The 19,062-nt window shown below is 44.2% G+C and overlaps 1 protein-coding gene across 2 annotated transcripts; it reads right to left on the minus strand.

Annotated features, from left to right (window-relative positions):
- Positions 1-636: 636 nt before the first annotated feature.
- On the minus strand, positions 637-19,062 carry SHE (Src homology 2 domain containing E). Of its 2 annotated transcripts, none has more exons than XM_036844783.1 (6): positions 18,096-19,062; positions 15,300-15,426; positions 6,536-6,838; positions 3,823-3,979; positions 3,255-3,374; positions 637-1,818 (listed from the first exon to the last, which is right to left on the minus strand). In XM_036844783.1, exons 1-6 carry the CDS (start codon positions 18,699-18,701, stop codon positions 1,632-1,634), a joined length of 1,500 nt encoding a protein of 499 aa, XP_036700678.1. In that variant the 5' UTR covers positions 18,702-19,062; the 3' UTR covers positions 637-1,631. The 2 variants fall into 2 exon arrangements, with proteins under 2 accessions (XP_036700678.1, XP_036700616.1); XM_036844721.1 differs by having other exon boundaries at positions 17,988-19,062.

A 19,062-nucleotide genomic window follows, 5' to 3' on the forward strand; every position in this document is an offset into this window, starting at 1 on the left:
TTACTAATCTCTAAATCATAATAGTAAAATGATAACTAATAACTAGAAGGATATGTTTTCCTAAAAATTAACCGAATCAACATTTCTTTTGTGTATTTAACGTTAGTTACAAAAGTTAACTTTTCATTGATGACAGTCAGCACATTTGCATCTGGACCAGTTTCAAGAACCAAATTACAAACCCCAGAATACAGAAACATCTGCTCAGTTGTAATTATAGAGCCACTCACTGTAGCCTTCTCACAGTATGCCATTCCCACGGTTTTTTTTTCACAGTAAGTACATTGGCGATACAAGTTCACAATAAATCATAAAGATAATGGTACTATGAATATTATTTTAATATCTTTAAGCAGTAGTAGATAGAGAAAATGCCAGTCTTTTAAAATATTTTTATACGGTGCCAACCGGTCTGCTTTGTACAGCATGAGAGAAACTTTGCAGGTTTTAGAGACCCAGTTCACACAATCATATCCTAGAGTTTATGTGTATATATATATATATATATATATATATTTTTTTTTATATTTTTATATATATATATATATATATATACACACACACACACACATATATCTGCTGCGCGACTTGTGGGATCTTAGTTCCCCAACCAGGGATTGAACCCCGGGCACTGGGCAGTGAGACTGTGGAGTTCTAACCACTGGACCGCCAGGGAACTCCCTATATATATATATTTTTAAGTTACTCTAAAATACAAAGCGAATCCAATTTTAGGGATAAAAATTAAAAATGGCTCCAATAACTAAAATGAACAAAGGTGAAACAAAAGATATCAGAAGTTCTGTATAATTATTCAATAAGAAAACAGTTGTTGAGCTTTGTAAATTTTCAGATTTGTTAAAAATCAGAAATGAAATCTTCGTTGTGCATTTTATTCTATAATTCAGAATAATGGTAACGCTGCCAATGTTTAATTATATTGGTGATTCTTAAATCAGGGGCATCTTCCTTCTTATTTATGCTTATATTACTGATTTGCTGAAAAGGTCCACAGAAATTGAGAAAACACAAACTTTCTTAATAATCCTTTTGCCAGACCCTACAGTTGTGAATTTTTATGGACTCCGGAGCTGAACTAGGACCCTCAAGAGTGAAATATAGCTTTCTCCAAAGTGCCCACTATTTACTTATTTTCCACTGTTCATGCTTTTCCCCCAAGAAGGGGTCCTGTATTACATGCTCTTTGGGTCCACATGATCATCTTTTGTTGTCTTATGTAAAAGCCAAGTGCATTTTTGTTGGTTTGTTTGGAGACCAGGTATTCCACGGAACAACTAGCACATTTTTGGAGAATCTTAATATTTCTGGACTCCTGACTTACCTTTCCTGAGGGTCACGCCCCAAATAGAGCACCCTACGCCAGGACTGGAGGCAACTGATAAATTATGGTTTCTCATTGTAGAACTGTTTAGCAAGGAGAAAAGGGACAGGTCAGTAGCCAAGTGTCATGGAATGGATTCAAGGCCGAAGACTTTTTGACTCCTAAATGAAGCGTCCCACTTCCTCCAAAATATTATGGTGCAGTCCAGCCTTGTCCCCTGAGATACTGGTTGGGTGCTGATGCCCTCCTAGGTGTGAGAGGCCCCGCTGGGGCTTTTGGTGGCTGAACCTTAGTGCAGCTTGCTGTGCACAGGGTAGAGCAAGGTCATATGTTCTGCCCCCTTGAAAGGCAGCTTCTCATTGGAATAATAGTGTACCACTTCCGGGATGCTGTCAAAGACAGCACTCGTCTGATTCAGGGTATACTTGTTGTCTTTGGTCTGAGCCACTATGATGTGGACACATCCTTGACTAGTCCTGGAACAAAACCAAAATTGAGGAGACATGAGTGAGTGAGCAGAGGGATCCCTCCCTCCTGAAAACAATCTCAGCCAGAGTCACAGGCGAACAGGTTCCCATCCATTCCTGGAATTGTGATATACAAACAGAAATGCATTCAGCACTCCAGTGACGCTCTCAGAAGCTTCACAGCCCTCAGCTAAATGTGTATCATCCTTGGGTTGTTTATCCTTAATACACACAAGTCATCAGGCACTGGACCAAAAAGAAAAAAAAAAAATGTCCAGTCCCTCCTGGCCCCCAAATTGCCAAACTAGTGCTTAAGCCCAAGTGTGAGACCACGAAGGTGAGGTTTAAACTCACCCTCTTTGTCATGGCTAAAAGGACATGTGTAAGGTTTCCTCCTTCTTTCCTCCCCAAAGAACACATTAAGAAGAATAATAATAATAAAACTGTTTCCTTCCTCCCCCCACGGCCAACCCAATCTGGAAAGACTGTTCCTGGTTGTGGATAATGACAGCTGGCACCGAAGGCTCAAAGATCTAATCCACGAGCACCAGTCTCAGGGACACAGCAAAGCTATTCCTGGTATTGTGTATCTGGTGGCCTATCCCGTTTTCTGAGCCATGCTGCTCCCCCCGACAACCTCTTATCCCCTCCAGTCTGATTGTTTCAGCTGCAGGGGCTCAGCTTCCTCAGGAAGGAAATGCTGTTAGGGCTCTTGACAATGATCCTCCAATATAGCACCACTGAACTCGCAAGAGCAAAGAGAATTTCCATGACACCAGCTCCACCAGGCCTACCAGGCCAAAATGAATGTTCTGTGTACAACTGGGCAGGGGAGTCATTGCAAGGCAGTGTTTCCTTTTTCATCAAAAGAAACTGGTACCAAAATTGCAGCTGGCATTTTGACAATCAAGGGATCTGATTTATTAAAGTCCCAAACACTAGGGAATAAAAGAACCACTGAACTATCCTGTTAGAAATTACTTTTTTTATCAGGAATTATTTCTCTGCTGAGAGGACCTACTTTAGATCACGTAATGTAAGGCAGAAAGTGATCAATGTACAACAATAATAAAATAGGACTCTCTTTATCATAAGAGATATTGGGACATTTACCCAATACCAATTCGGTATTCTTTTTTTTTTTTTTTTTGGCCATGCCATGCGGCTTGCAGGAACTTAGTTCCCCAACCAGGGATTGAACCTGGGGCCACACGTCAGCGAAAGTGCTGAGTCCTAACCACTGGACCGCCAGGGAATTCCCCCAATTTTGCATTCTAATCAGAGCATGTCATACTCTGTTGTCCAAGCAAATGCATCTTATTTTCTGACAGTACATACCCCTGTGAACCACCTTCAAAGTATAGCTTTTTTGCCTGGTCATCTACCCATGATAGGAAAGTCTGCACCCCTCTCCTGCATCCAGACAGGGAGGCTTGGATACTCACTTTAGTGCAATGGAGTACCTACTGGTCCCTGACTCGCTGTTTCGAACCAGGTACCCAGCTTCTTTGCAGGGTTGTAGTCGACTCTCAGCCTCAGCACGGGTGATGGCACCATGATACCAACTGAAAAATGGGGCAGGGGGAGAAACCATGAGCATCAAGATACCAGTCCAGACAGGGCATCATTCCATAAAGCATTATTTGAAATGAACTTCTAGTGAAAGCTCAACAGCCTGGACTAGATCCTGCTTCCCATTCAAAATAGACAAAATGAGATTTGGGTAATCCTGGATCACAAAACCTATCAATCACCTAAGAGGGAGTTAACAGGGCTAGTGTCATTTTAAAAGTTTTCCCCCTCTGCAGAGGAATGGAATTTGAGATCAGGTTCTGGGGATGCAGTGCATTTTCTACTCTGCACAAATGCACTGGGCTTTGAAAATGGGTTTTCACTAATAAGTCCCACCCAGACAAGTATTCAGCACCAAAAAGAATCATGTAAAATGGGCCAGTGTGCCCCGACCAAGTTCCTGGCCATTGTGTGTTACACGTGTCTGTGGAGGAGACTCACGGCTGCTTCTCCAGTGGCAGGGCTGGGTCCACTCTTTCCCCCTCACTGTGGTCAGAGAGGGTTGGCTTCAGGATCTTCTGGGTCCAACTCTTCTGTCGGTGGTGTTGCCTCACTGTCTCCTCCTTGACGGAAGGTCGCTCAGAGCCTTCAAACTGAACTGGAAGGAAGGCTCCATTTAACATCAGAGGCCACTGAGGTGACCCATGTAAACTTCAAAGAAAAGACCTTGTCTGCCTCGTCTTAGGAAAGAAGCTTTTCCCCCTCTTTTATTTATTTATTTATTTATTTATTTATTTTTTTGGCTGTGTTGGGTCTTTGTTTCTGTGCGAGGGCTTTCTCTAGTTGCGGCAAGCGGGGGCCACTCTTCATCGCGGTGCACGGGCCTCTCACTGTCGCGGCCTCTCTCGTTGCGGAGCACAGGCTCCAGACGCACAGGCTCAGTAGTTGTGGCTCACAGGCCTAGTTGCTCCGCGGCATGTGGGATCTTCCCAGACCAGGGCTCGAACCCGTGTCCCCTGCATTAGCAGGCGGATTCTCAACCACTGCACCACCAGGGAAGCCCCCCCTCTTTAATTTGAGCTAAAATACATTGCAAGGGACTTCTCTGGTGATGCAGTGGTTAAGAATCCACCTGCCAATGCAGGGGACACGGGTTGGAGCCCTGGTCCGGGAAGATCCCACATGCCACGGAGCAACGAAGCCTGTGCGCCACAACTACTGAGCCTGCGCTCTAGAGCCCGCGAGCCACAACTACTGAGCCCTCGTGCCACAACTACTGGAGCCCACACGCCTAGAGCCCGTGCTCCGCAACAAGAGAAGCCACCGCAATGAGAAACCCACGCACTGCCACGAAGAGTAGCCCCCGCTCGCCGCAACTAGAGGAAGCCCGCGCGCAGCAACGAAGACCCAGCGTAACCAAAAATAAATAAATTAAAAAAAAAATACTGCAAGAGGCCCTGGGATAGCTGAGCTCCTGCTGTCTTTGATATCGGATCATCCTGTTAGCATCCACATGCAGCCACTTTTTCTGCAAGATATTTATTGATGTAGAACAGTTTTAGAATATGAGAGGAAACCACCTTAGTATATTTCAGCATGTTCTTTTTTTTTTTTAAAGATTTTTTCAATGTGGACCATTTTTAAAGTCTTTATTGAATTTGTTACAATATTGTTTCTGTTTTATGTTTTGTTTTTTCTTGGCCACGAGGCATGTGGGAGCTTAGCTCCCCGACCAGGGAAGTCCCTTCGGCATGCACTTATAAAACACTCTTCGTTTTGGTATATTTAGAATAAAAGACTAAACAGAGTTACAGGTAATCACTCCCTGCAAGGGTGCATATCATTCTATGAAACCAAATGAAGTTTTCACTATGAAATAATAAAGAGAAAAATCAACTCAGAAATAGAAAGAAACTACTAATAGTGCCTTAAAGATGCTATGACATCTAGGTTGGATAGAAGATAAAGATATAAAATGAGCAGCATCTAGCACTGTGGCAGGTGCCCAGTAGAGATTTGTGGAAAACAATTCTAAAATAAAACAAAAACTGATTTGGGGGTGGGGGAGGGAAGGATCGGGCGTTTGGGATTAGCAGATACAAACTATTATATATAGGATAAACAACAAGGTCTTACTGTATAGCACAGGGAACTATATTCAATATCCTGTGATAAACCATAATGGAAAAGAATATGAAAAAGAATATATATATGTATAACTGAATCACTTTGCTGTACAGCAGAAATTAACACACTGTAAATCAACTATACTTCAATAAAATTATATAAAAAAACTAAAGCACACAAACAGAAAACCTGACTCAAATGTTTGCTATCAAACTAATTACCTTTTCTATTCACCCTTTACATTGACTATACTTTTTGTTTGTTTGGCTGTGTGGCTTGCAGGATCTTACTTAGTTCCCTGACCAGGGATCGAACCCGTGCCCCCTGCAGTGGAAACACAGCATCTTAACCACTGGACCACCAGGGAATTCCCTACACTGACTATACTTTTAATCAAAAACATAGCTCTACTGTTAGAGGGAAAAGATATCCCTAACTTTTAAAATCAAAGGCAAAAGAAATTCGGTGGCCAGCTAAGAAGAAAAACTATGTCCTGGGAGAAGCAGGAGGGAGAATTACCTTTAATAACTATTGACAATCTACTTATCAACTTCCTCTTAAGTTATTAAAAAAAGTTCATACTTGAAGAATTGATTCCTTTAGGAGGATTTTCGAGAGGGAAAAAAAAGCTAGCTTCCTCCAGCTTTCCAACCACCTCTCCTGTAATCCATTTGATCCACTACTGGCATTTTATAAACAGGGATTTTAACAGGTTTGAAGAGGAGCACAAAGTAAGAGTTAGAAAAAGCTGATCTCAATTTGATAGCTTTGGTGGTGATTAGATAAGGTTTTTCAATAGTGACTTAAGGCATTTCTAAAACAGTCGCATACTGCCAAGATAAAGGAAAATAAAGATACCCAGAAGGATACAGGATACATGCAACATTAAGGGCTCGTCTTCAGTCCTGGTCTTCCAACCATAGCCAAATTCTCCTTTCCCCATATCATCAGATTTCTTGGGAAAAGAGACTTGCAGTTGAGGAACATAAAGAAAAGCGCCTTGGCTGCAAAGCCCCTGGCTGGCAGGGTTTTCCATCAGGGAAGCAGAAAGCAGGAGGGAGCGGGGGGCCGCGGACCCAGCCCTCACCCGACAGCGCCCGCACGATCTGCTCCTTCTTCCACTCCCAGGGCTGCTCGTACTCGGCCGCGGGCCTCTCGTCGTCCTGGGGCAGCCGCGCCTTCCGCTCCAGCCCCTCGGCGCGCGGGCCGCCTTCGGCCGACGGCTCGTAGGGCGTGTCGTACAGCTGCGGCGGCTTCCCCAGCAGCTCCTTGGAGCTCCGTCTCTTGGCCAGCGCCTCGGGCTTTGCGCCGTTCTCCCCTGGCTCACAGGGGCTGTCGAGCAGCTGAAGAGCCTTCACCAGGGGGTCTTTGGAACCTCGTCGTCTGATTTCTGAAAAACACACACCGTTCGCAATACTTTTGAAGAAAAGGTGTCATGGAAGCCCTGTGATGAACCCAGTTACCGCTGCACCCCCGACCGACAGGTCTGTCTGGTTGAAGGTGGCCTAGAACGCCTGGATTGTTCCTTACTGGGCTGATGGCTGCCCAGCTGGGGGAAGGGCCCTACAACTTCTTCCCGCCAGTATCCTGAGCCAGATAATAGGATCAAGCCAGATAATAGGATCAAGTCCAACGATTAGGGGATCACAACCGAAGACAGGCCTGCCTCTGGGGCCGCATGCAGTTCGGAGAAGTGGCCTCAGGGCAACCTGCTCCACAACTCCCGGTCCCCTATCTCCTCTTGAGTGTGGTTCACCTTCAAAGTGTTTACATCTTGTTAGGAAGCTGTGATCAAAGTATGTTAATAAAAATTGAGTGTTTACTATATTCAAGCACTGGGCCACATACACTGAGGTAAGATATTTATGTGCGTTAGACAGAGTTCTTGACTTCTAGGCAGTTTCGACGTAGTGACACATTCACAAATAATACTTAACAGGCTAACAACGACAGAATAAATAAAAGTAAAAGAGGAGTTGGGGGAAAAACAACAAAAATAATATCTCAAGAGCTAACATTTAGCCATAGTGTACTATGCATTATGCATTTTTCTAAGTGCATTGTAATTTTCACAACCGCCCTATGAGATGGGTTCTATTGGTTCCCCATATTACAGAAGAGAAAACTGAAGCACAAAGAGTTTAAGGAAATTGCCCAAACCAGCAAGTGCAAAGCCTGGATTCAAAAGCAGGAAGTTGGGCTCTAGAAGCCATACTCTTAGCCACCACACTTGGATTGACTCCAAGTGGAAGAGAAATGGAAGATGCATTGACTTTGATAGAGAAGGTCATTTCCAGTGGAGGAAGCTGCATGAGTGAAGATATGGAGGTGGGAACCAGAAAGGGCTTGTTCCCATCAGGGGGAATCGAGAGAGAAGTTCAAAGGACAGAGGCCAGGAGAGGAGAGGGGTAGCGGGAGAAGAAGCTGGAAAAGTAGGCAGGACAGGCACCAAAGTGCAGAAGCTTTAAAAGCCAGAATTAAAAGTTTATATTGTGGAGAACGATTGCTAGTTTTTAAACAGGTAATAACAATTATATTTGTGATTTGCTGGAAGATAACTCCAACACGGTGTACAGGATAGAATAAAGGTATGGTCTGAACGGAGGCACAGAAATGGATGCAAAAAACCGGATGCAAATCAACCAACCACCAGCTAACCAGCCAGCCAGCCACAGTGGGAAGGAAGAAGCAGCGTCTGGGGACTGACCAGCGTGGGGCCCAGAGGCCTTGGCAGGTAGAGTCAGAGATGGCTACAGTCTCTGACAACCAGAGCTGGTGATATAGGCCAACAGAAGCATCATGCTGTGGTTCCTCTAAATGCCCATGAGGAAGCCTTCAATCTGTCCACCCGGTCACAGTGAAGGAGGACTTTCCCAACACAAACATCTCGCCTCATCACTTAACACCCAATAAGTTCTCTAATGTCCACTTACAAAGTGCAAACTGCTCAGCACGGCATGGGACACCTTCTGGGTCACATCACCGCCTCCCTCTCCAATTTCTTCTCTCAATACCACCCTATCCCTGAGCCCCTTAAAATCCAATTCTTTGTTCCAACCAAACGGAACTTCTGAAGTTCCCTGTACACTGCACTGTCTTATACCCACCAGTGTCCTGGTGATCTGCCAATCCTTTGGAGTCTAGCCTAGCATCTCCTCCTCTTTCCTGCCTACCTTCTCCTCCAATGCCCCATGTCCCCCAGGTGCCACCGCTTTGCCAACCCACTCTCACCTTGCATCTCTCTCAGTGTATGGATTTATTTGTTGATGTGTCTGTATTTCCAATTTGGTGGAGACTGCCAGGCCAGGGACCCCCATGTCTTGTTTGACTTTGTAGGAAACAGTTGTGCTAAATAATGGTTGGATGGATGGATGGGAGGAGAGAGGGAGGGGAAGGAGCTCTAGAACTTCTCCAGGCAGGTGACAATATGGATCTGGAGCTCGGCAGAGAGATGAAGGTCAGAGTACATGTCAAGGAGTTACTCACTAATGGATCACTGTTGGTATTGTGAGAATGAAAACCATCACCAGAGAAAAGGAGGCTGATTGAAAAGGAAAGAGGATCAAAGGCAAAATCTGGGACTTCTTCAGTTAAGGGTGGATGGAAGAAGAGGTGCCACCGAAGAAGACGGAGAAGGAATGGTCAGGTAAGGATGAAGAGGATCAGGAGACTTACAGTGTCACAGAAATGAAGGAAAGTGAGACTTTCTACAGGTAACTGAAAATGGGCATGGTGACACTCTATAGAGAAGAATCACTGACTCCATAAGACTTCTATAACAAGGAAAGGATACATTCTAGGGAAAAGTTATTAAAATCAGGACACTAAATTCAAAGGGGCAGAATTTATTTGTAGGGTGAGGTTCTAATTCTGCTGGATAGGGCCCCTTACTGCAGCTGGCTCCAATCCTATGAAACTGCAGTTCTAGTGCATTAGAATCACCTGGGGGAGCTTTAACAAATACTCATGGCTGGGTCCCATCGCCACAGGTCCTGACTGAATTGAGCTGGGGTACAGCCTGGGAGTCAGAGTTGTAAAAGCTCCCCCAGGTGATTCTAATGAGAAGCTAAGCCTGAGAAGCACTTCCACAACACCTGGGTCCCCACATTCCCCCTCCCAATTCCTCCTGCCCTCCAGAGCTAATCTTATCATTGCTAGCCCCAGCCCAAGGAAAAGGGTTCTCCTACTATCAAAAACTTCCACATCCGAATGTGAGAGTTAGAAGGACTATTCCCCATCCCCAGGTCAGGAAGGTGCCTGGGGTTGTTTGAGGTCTCCTGCATCTCTGGTCCAAGCCTCTTGACTTTCAATCGACAGCCTTTTTTCTTCATTGCTTATTCTAGATGGAGTTATGGAAAACAAGAAACAAAAAACTCTCTCTGCTCTTGGTTCAACTAAGATAAGCCTGGAATTTATGAAAAAGAACTTTTCTACAGAACTAGGAAAGAGAAAACACAAAGGAGTTCAAAGGACGATTTTCGAATTTTAAAGTTTCTGATCAAAACCTAAGTCTACCCTCAGACTGGCATAGGCTGGGGAAACCTTTCCTAAGGTCCTTGCTTCAATTCTGTCCCAGTTGAACAAAATAGAAAAAGGCTTGATTCCAACCTTAAGATAGGAGTCCTGCTCACAGGAAATTTCAATGAGTTTGTGTTAAAATGATGTACAGTGATTAGAATCTTGAGTTCTTATTACACATGTATTTGGGTTTTTACTTTTGAGATGAGGCATTTGTATTCCTTCTATATCATTTTATTAATTTTTTTTTTGGCTGCACCGTGTGGCATATGGGATCTTCATTCCCCAACCAGGGATTGAACCTGTGCCCCCTGCAGTGGAAGTGCAGATTCTTAACCACTGGAACACCAGGGAAGTCCCAAATATATGATTGTTTCTTTTCTTTTTTTTGGCCACACCACGTGTCTTGTGGGATTTTAGGTTCCCGGACCAGGGATCGAACCCAGGCCCTCCGCAGTGAGAGCGCGGAGCCCTAACCACTGGACTGCCAGGGAATTCAGTATTCCTTCTATTTTAGATAGTCACTGCACACTTAGAGCTCTGGGAAAAACACTGGAAAGTATACAGCTGAGAATGTTCCTTCCCAGGATGATCCTGGGACTGGGCAAAATCTGCAGAGTATGATCATCTTTTTAAACAATGTTTAATTACGGGGAAAAAAAGGGCTGGAGCGCAGGGCCTATCTGCCCCTTCAAGGGGAGTAACCTTCCAGTCCCTTCCAGCACCTGGCTGCCCCCAACCTGAGGCGCCATAGAAACAGAAACAATTGCGGGGGCTGCAAGCCGACCCTTCCTGCAGGGAGAATAGCCCCTGACGTGCAGAGCTGGCTCTGAGAGGAAACGAGCCTGAGAAGGAGGAAATGGCTAGAGGAAGCTACGCCCTGGCTCTGCCGATAGAGGCCATTTACCACGGCAGACAACAGAATACAGCCAACGGGCTGCAGATAAACACCCATCTCACCAAGGGCTGAACTGAGGCCTGACCTGCACCAGTTCATATCTGCAACTGGTTGCCGTGAAACATAATATTGGCCGAAAATTTTCCCTTCTCAATTCCCAACTCTCACTGTACATAAGTATGCCATTTATATTTAAAAACATCAGCAGAAGACTGACTTTCTTTTGCTAAATTAATTCTAGTTAGCAATTAATATTCCCCTATACTTGTTCAGAATTCTCTTTGAAAATGGAATTCTCTCTCCAGAGTGTCTAAATAATTGTGATACTTTTCACATATGCATGTACTAGGCGTGTTACACCTGCAGCTCAGTGGAGCCTCATCATAATGCAGCAAGAGATGTGTTAGCCCATTTTCACAGGTGAAAAAACTGAGGCTGTGTAGTAGTCAGCAGGGGAGCCATTCACTACTGGCTCCAGAGCCTATGCCTTCTCTATCATATCTTAGTTTATGCCTCAGAGATTTCATGTAGAATGCTAGTTACAATTTCTGTAATGTACCTTTTCCCTTAATCCATTTCATGTATTCAAAACATCAAACTTAGAGTCTCATAAGGCTCTATGTTTCTCTTAGAATCAGCAATAGGGATCTTTTACCGATGCTTAAAATTTTGATTTAAAATTAATATTTTCCTGTCGAACAAATCTAAATCTCTGAACAAAAGCAGATATAATTCAGAAGTCCTGAAACTTAAGTTTAACAAGCAAAATATAGGCAAAGTAAATAAATCAAAAAGTCTTCTATTTATATTTTTTCCATAATGGATAATTTTTTAAATGGAGACTGAAAAAATGAGGTTCTCCTTTAGATTTGACTATCTACACCAACCAATAAAACCATCTGGAGGCAAAAATAAAAATTTAAAAACAATCTGTGACTGGAGCTCGGTAACTAAAACCAAACGGTGTTGGATGACCTGGTATCCCCACTCTCTAGCTGCATAATTTGGACAAGTTATTGAATCTTTCTGAACCTTGGTTTCCTCACCTGTAAAACAGAGCCTTCTAACACCCACTACACAGGGTGGTAGGATTTAGTGGGGTAATCTGGCAACTTGGCACCTAGTAGACGCTCGACTTGTGTGATATCAGCTGCAGAAGGAATTATCATGCTGAATGTTGGCTCATCTCAGGGAACTTCTAAAGACCCTCCCAATGCTAATGTTTTAATTTGGTGGCGAAAACTTATCCTACTAAATTAAGTAGAATGTTTCTGCTAATCATTTAGCTAAAATGTTCCTGCAAATCTAACAGAACAACAACAGGTTTAAACTAATATTGCCTTGTACTGAGTGTCATATCTTTATTAACAATCCTGTGGAGAAATCTAAGTGAGCATTTATTCATAAATTTATAAATCCTTAGCTTTTAAAAGTTAAGAGCAAAGTTTTGGGCAGGAGGGAATCCAGGGAGCCTGGGTCCCACAGTTACTTGGCCATAGGAAAGTAATAAATGCCTCAATTTCTGTTCCTTCCTCTGTTCCCTGAGGCGGACGGTGATACTTATTCTCTTCTTCATGGCTAAGTGCTAAGTGACATATTTTCTGCTCTGTTAGGTCTGTTTGCCCCTTGGGTTGTGAGGTCCATACGGACATGGGTCCTGTGCATCTTGTTGCCTGGAGGCCCAGAGCCCAGCACAGGGCCTGGTGCATGGTAAAGAAATGCCTAGGAAATATTTGATGGTTGTTACAAAATACCATCATGAACAGTGTTCTATACATCCAAGATATTGTTGAAATCAGGCACGTTACTTCCACTTCACAGGTATTAAAAAGGCAGTACTGGGAATTCCCTGGTGGTCCAGTGGTTAGGATGCCATGCTCTCACTGCCGAGGGCCCGGGTTCAATCCCTGGTCGGGGAACTAAGATCCCACAAGCTGCGTGGCACGGCCAAAAAAAAAAAAACAACACACCCAAAAAGGCAGTACAGAAGTTGGGTGCTCCACAGTTAAATCATATTCATCAGAACCCTCTCTGTCTCCTGCTGAAATAAACAAAATCCCTAACATTTCTCAAGAAATGTGAGACATTTCTGAGCTTAGACTTGACAGCCAAGCCCACAGGGAGCAAACTGAACAGAAAAAAGTAAAAGGTTTAAAAAAAAAAAAAACCCACCCAGCAGCAAATCTTTTATTCCCAGCTTCCGATAAACCCACTTCCTGTTATTCTGTCCAGCTGTGTAACCTATGCGTAAAATAAGAGGTATATTCTCTTATACCTTTGTGATATATATTTTATATATATATAAAGCACATAAATATATATCACAAAGCACAAAGAAGGTGCTTTGTGATATATATTTTAAATGAAGGACCTTTTAAATTCACCAATATAATATTTTTTAAAAGAGCAAAGGAAAAAAAGCTAGTAATTCTTAAATGTTAGTAATTTAAATTTTTAATAAATTTGAATTTATCCTCTAATTGAATACATTAGTTTTGCATTACTAAGTAAATTTATTCAGATAAACTGTTTAAAACAGAGCCTGGAACTTAATAAATGTTCAAGTATTAAATGCTAGCTACTACTATTATTACATTTATTTCGTATTAGACACTTTGACTTTTATTTTTTTAATTTTTAAATTTTATTTATTTATTTTTTTGGGAAAAGCAACAAGTTACATACCAACTTTTGACTTTTAAATACAACTTTCCTTGTGAGTCTGCGTGGAAAGGTGCCTTGCTTATATGTAAAGTTTAAACTTTGTCATATATCATTTCACATGTCCTGAGGCTGCTTGGTGTAGAAAGCAGACCACTCAGTCTGGAGTGGGAAGATATGGGTTCCAATTCCTGCTCTGTCTCTTGAAGAGTCTTATGAACATAGGAGAGTCAGAATCTCTTTGATCTTATTTTCTACCCTGTAACAAGGGGGTAGTATGAGGGTCCCCTAGTTTCAGGGTTTTGTGGTGATTATATGGGGGGAGAAAAAGGCAGTCACTTTTAAAAAGCAAAGCACTTTCCCTATTATCAGTGTGGCTCCACAAAAACAAAAAACAAAAAACCTGAGATAATATAGATAAACTACTTACTCCAATTAAAGAGAAAGAGAGCAATAAAAACCAAAGGACAAAGAAAGGTGAATCAAAACAAAACATTAATTTTTTGTTTTTTAAGAAAATCTTTTCCCTCAGTTTTATGTAGAAGAAAATCTTTCCTCCTATTCCTTTCAAGCCTCTGATATTTTTTAAAATTCTGACTAAGTTCATTTTCACTTCCTTTCATTCACAGATTTCATTAGAGGTCACAGTCCAGTGACCTTCAGGGTCACAGCCTGGCCAGGGTACACCCTTCCCAAATGTGATGCCTTATCTCTGTAAGCAGAGAGCAGGAAACAGAGCAGTGCTTTCCTGCTGCAGCTCGGTCTCACTCTGAAGCCTGTCTTGACCCTTCCAGGGTGCTGCAGTTACCCTCATGCTCAACTCTTCTGAGACTATGCTTATGGAGCCTGAGCTTGACAGCTTTTCTATCTGTTTTTAAACAGAAGAGACAAAATCTTTAATGTGTGACCAATTATTCCTTTCCCAGGCATGAAACCCACGACATTCAAACAAGGCTCCCTTGAGTCAGCACTTAGAAATTGCATTTTTTAATTACAGATTAAAGAATGTTTTAAGGAAAATTAGGTGAATATATAACTTACTCTAAAATTGTACAAATAAATCTAAATAATTAGTTTTTTAAGTATTGTTTACACCAACTTAAGAGAATTATGAATAAAAGGGAAAAGTTTGACACAAAAAATGACAGAGTGATTGCTCAACTCACAAGTTGGAATTATTTCAACTTGAAAAGTTACAAGAGTAGTCAACTTTGGTTTTAGGAGGTTTGCCTTGAGTGGCTTGGCTCATGCCAGTGATTAATACTCATTCCTTAATAATTAAATTTTTTTGCTCCAATATCGTAAAGCTTGTTGAGAAATCAATCTTCTACTATAAAACAGAGGATCACATCATGTCTGCAACTTTTAACAACTTAAAGTACTTTAAGTATGTGTTAGTCCCTTGGTACAGATTTATGACTCCCATTATGGATGTCAAAGCTTTGAAAGTGGCCAAAAAGTGTATTTAAATAATCTTAAAACTGAAGATCACATTCTGAGCAGATCTGCAAATTCACAAGTGTCATTTTGCATAGAATTAGAAAAACTTTAGAGACTCCCACAAATTCTAAAACTGAAGGACACAAAACCATTAGGGATGTGAACTAGATATTTTGACTTTAGTTTTGAGTCTAATTTCTGCTTATTCCACTCAGCAGGATCTGGTATAGTCCCTTCGCCCCTCTTCCCAAAATACACACTGGTGATTATTTTTTACTACGTTCCGAGTGAGTGTGAGATTTCAGTCTGTATGAAGCAGCTCCTGGTTACAAACCTGTTATCATTTGCTGTGCATCATAGGGTTCCATGTATCCATCGTTCTCCCCTACTCTCTCTGCATCCCTTTGGCCTTTCGTCCGTTTAGCATCATAAGGGTCAGCATAGTCTTCTAAAATGATGACCTGTAAAAGAACCAGACAGGGGAGTTGCTAAGGACTGTCATATACCAGAGTGACAATGGTATCAAAAAGACTGCTAAAAAACCTGCAGACCCAAAAAGAGGTCAAAATTTCCAACCAGTTCTGAAGAGCTTTTGCACTTGATTATGCTATTATCCACCCAGTTGGACAAACATCTGGCTTATTTTGGTAGTATAATTGACTGGCAACAATCCATCTAAACTCTCCTGCTTATACCCAAGGCTCTTCTCACCTCCCTCTCTCTCCCCAAGCAATAAGGCATTTGCTGGTTAAAGTGTAGCAGGGGTGGATGGCAGAAGGTGGAAGATGTCTATGGCTTTAGAGCACAAAAAAATGAACTGGTCTACTACATTTTCCATGATTTTGGTTTTTTTAATGCCAACCAGTTGAGCAATATAGCCATGGTTAAGTCAGCCCATCACCCACTGATACTGAACATCCACCAGCACTGGCTAGGCACTGAGAGGGAATAAAATAAGACCAAGACTTACTTTTTGTCCTCAAGGAATTTGTAACAGCTCTAAAGAGGCAGGCTTCATAATAAGAAGCCTAAGAAATAGGTCAGAGCTAAAGAGTATTGTGGGAGTTCTAGGTTCAATAATTTACAGGTAGACTGATTCTCATAGACTACAATCAGAGTTTTGATCCGTATTTGCTACAGAAAGCATCCATCCTTCCAAAAATAGAAAAGTGCCTGGGAAGGTGGTGTGAGTGCAATAGTTCTGTTCTGCAGCAGCTGGGTGACAATGTGGGAGCTTAGGGAGTCTGGGCTTGACAGGTGCTTCTCAGGGAGGAAGAGCTTTATGGGGAAAAAAGATATATTCATTTTTAAAGCACAGCACTTTCCCTATTATCAATGTGGCTCCACAAATAAACAGCTAGGATAGTATAGATAAACTACTTATTCCAGTTAAAGAGAAAGAGAGGAATAAAAACCAAAGGTGAATCAAAATTAAGGGAGGAAGCCCCAGGCCTTGGTACAATCTCTGATTACATTCTCCAAAGAGTTCACAGAGAAGCACCACTGGAGCTGGCAGAAGAATCCAGATAAACAGGGAGAAGTGAGGAGGAGGGGACAGCCTGGATTAGAGTCCTCTTCCTGGGAGGAGATGGCCTAAGAAACTTTAGACATCTAGAAGCGATGACCAATAACCGGGCAATCAATGCAGAGGGCTGTGGTTACCATTCACTCCCTCACTCCATTCTTCTTGCCTGAACACGTGTACTGCATCCCCAAGGTACAGCGAGGAACACGAAGCATGATACTCAGTGCTTGGCTGCAAGGTGCTTACAATCTAGTTAAACACATGGAGAGACCACTGACTAATGTCTGGACAAGCTGGTCATCCTTCCACAGCTCTCCTGGCAGTGTCTGGCAGGGGGGTAGGCATGCTGTAAATACTTGTGGACAGAGTAAGTGGAGGAATGAATAGAAGTGCCAATGCAGACACACGTGGTATGTGCTACCACTCCTGACTCCATCCGGGTGGGCCACATGTTTGAAGCCTGGGCAAGAGAAAATTAAAGTTCTCATGACAGGGAAGTGATCGCCTGGGCTGGAGTCTGAAAGCTGGGTGTGAGCTCTTCTCTCTCTCCTTCACACAGAACAGCAGATTTAAAAACAAACGAACAGGGACTCCCCTGGTGGTCCAGGGGTAAAGAATCCACCTTACAATGCAGGGGACAGGGTTTCGATCACTGGTCGGGGAACTAAGATCCCACGTGCAGGGCTACTGAGCTCTCGCGCCTCAAACTACAGAGCCCACATGCTCTAGAGCCTGCGCACCACAACTAGAGAAGAGAAAACCCTCACGGCACTGCAACTAAGACCCAACGCAGCCAAAAAAAAAAAAAAAAAAGAAACAAAACCCCAACTCATCTCTGTAAGAATGAAGCGGTCTCTTCACATGTTCACAGTCCTTTTCTTAACTGTCTCACACTGGACAGCACCCAGAAAACCTCCAGTGTGTAAGAAGCAGGAAACACCTTCTGTCCTGATCTGTAATTTCCCTTCAGGGCATTTCCTTGTCCTATTCTGTAGCCTCCGCAGTCCTTAGAGCCCTGTGCCCCTTATCCTATATGGCTCCTGCACAGCAAATGTTCATGGGATGAATGAAAGGGCTGTAATCTTGTGGTGCTAGTGAAGGACTGAGAAACCCTTTACTGGGTTGAAGTGCAAAGAACGATGGCGCTTCCAAACTAGCAGAGAAGGGGGCAGTTGAAATCAGTACTTAAACAGTTTAGAGGTTACCATTCCTTATGCTCAAGAAGGATAAAATTTACACACAAATCTAGCTTTGCAATTCCCCTGGATTTCTAAATTAAAATAAACCACTTCTACAAGGGGATCAAATTTAACAAAGCACCCAACTGTCTCATTCAATTATTCTTCTAAACTGATAACAAAATTAAATGGAAAGTACATTTCTGCCAAGTTCCCCAACGCTAGAAGGCGAATTTTTCAAGATTAAAAAAAAAATCTAATTATTTTAAATGGTCACTTAGGAGTCATCAAATGTTACAGGGGGTAAATACATCCTCACCTTCTCTGAGGTATTTAGAACCCTAGAGTTTAGCGGGTTGACGATGCTCCCTTCCCACTGTTCCGCTTCAGTAGGGGAGAGGTGGTCCAAGGGAGGTTGTATTCTTACCGTGTCTTGCTGCTTAATAATCTTGCCCTTCTCCAGTTCGGGTCCCAGGGAGGAAGGGGAAGAGGACGCGGAGGAAGGGCTGCTGCTGCTACTGCTGCTGCTACTACTGCTGCTGGGGTAGTTGCTCTTCCCATTCTTCTCCTGAGTGTCCACCTTGATGAGCCTGTTGATGTAGGTGCTGCAGCCTGAGCTCTTGGCCGCGCCCCGGTGGGGCTCCTCCTCGGTGGCCCGGGAGTTCTTGCGGCCCTTGCCCGCGGCGGCCTGAATCAGACCCTGCAGGCTGTCTCGGGATAACCGGCTATCCTTTGGGGGGCCGACCCCGGCCCGGCTGCTCCCCAGCTCGGCCGCCGAGTTCTTTCGGCCCTTGCCCGGGGCGGGCCCCGCGCCGCCCGCCTCCGAGTTCTTGCGCAATTTGCCGCCTCCCCCGCCGCCGGGCTTGGCCCGCTCCGACACTGTCTTCAGGTTCAGGGGGAACTCCTTGAACCACTTGGCCGCCATGAGGGGGGCCCGGCCGGCGCGGCTCAGGAGCGTCGTGGCCGCGGAGCAGGCGAGCGAGGAGGCCCAGCTTAGACACGGAGAAGCGCCAGGGGCCGGGGGCCACTGCATTCCCCGGGGCTGGGGCGCTAGAGGCCGCGGCGAGGCCCCGCGACGGCTGCTCCGCTCGTCCCGGGCCGGCCGTCGCCTACTACCCGCAGGGTGGGGCCCCTACGGCCCGGGGCGGGGGGCTCGGGGCGCCGAGCGGGCGGGCGCGAGCCGCCGCTCCGGACACGGACGGCGACAGGCACGACGCACCGGGGCCCCGCCCGAGCTCGTCTTCAGCGCCTGCACGGCCGGGGGCTCCGCGGGTCTCCGGGGGCGGCGGGCGCCGGGGGCTTCCCCTGCTTTTTCCTCCCGGAGTGGGAGAGGCCGGGCCCACGGAAGCCCCGGGACAGCCCTGCCCACACTCCCGGAGACCAGGGGAGACGAA

Source organism: Balaenoptera musculus, chromosome 1 (genome assembly GCF_009873245.2).
Source record: "Balaenoptera musculus isolate JJ_BM4_2016_0621 chromosome 1, mBalMus1.pri.v3, whole genome shotgun sequence".
NCBI classification, from domain to species: domain Eukaryota; kingdom Metazoa; phylum Chordata; class Mammalia; order Artiodactyla; family Balaenopteridae; genus Balaenoptera; species Balaenoptera musculus.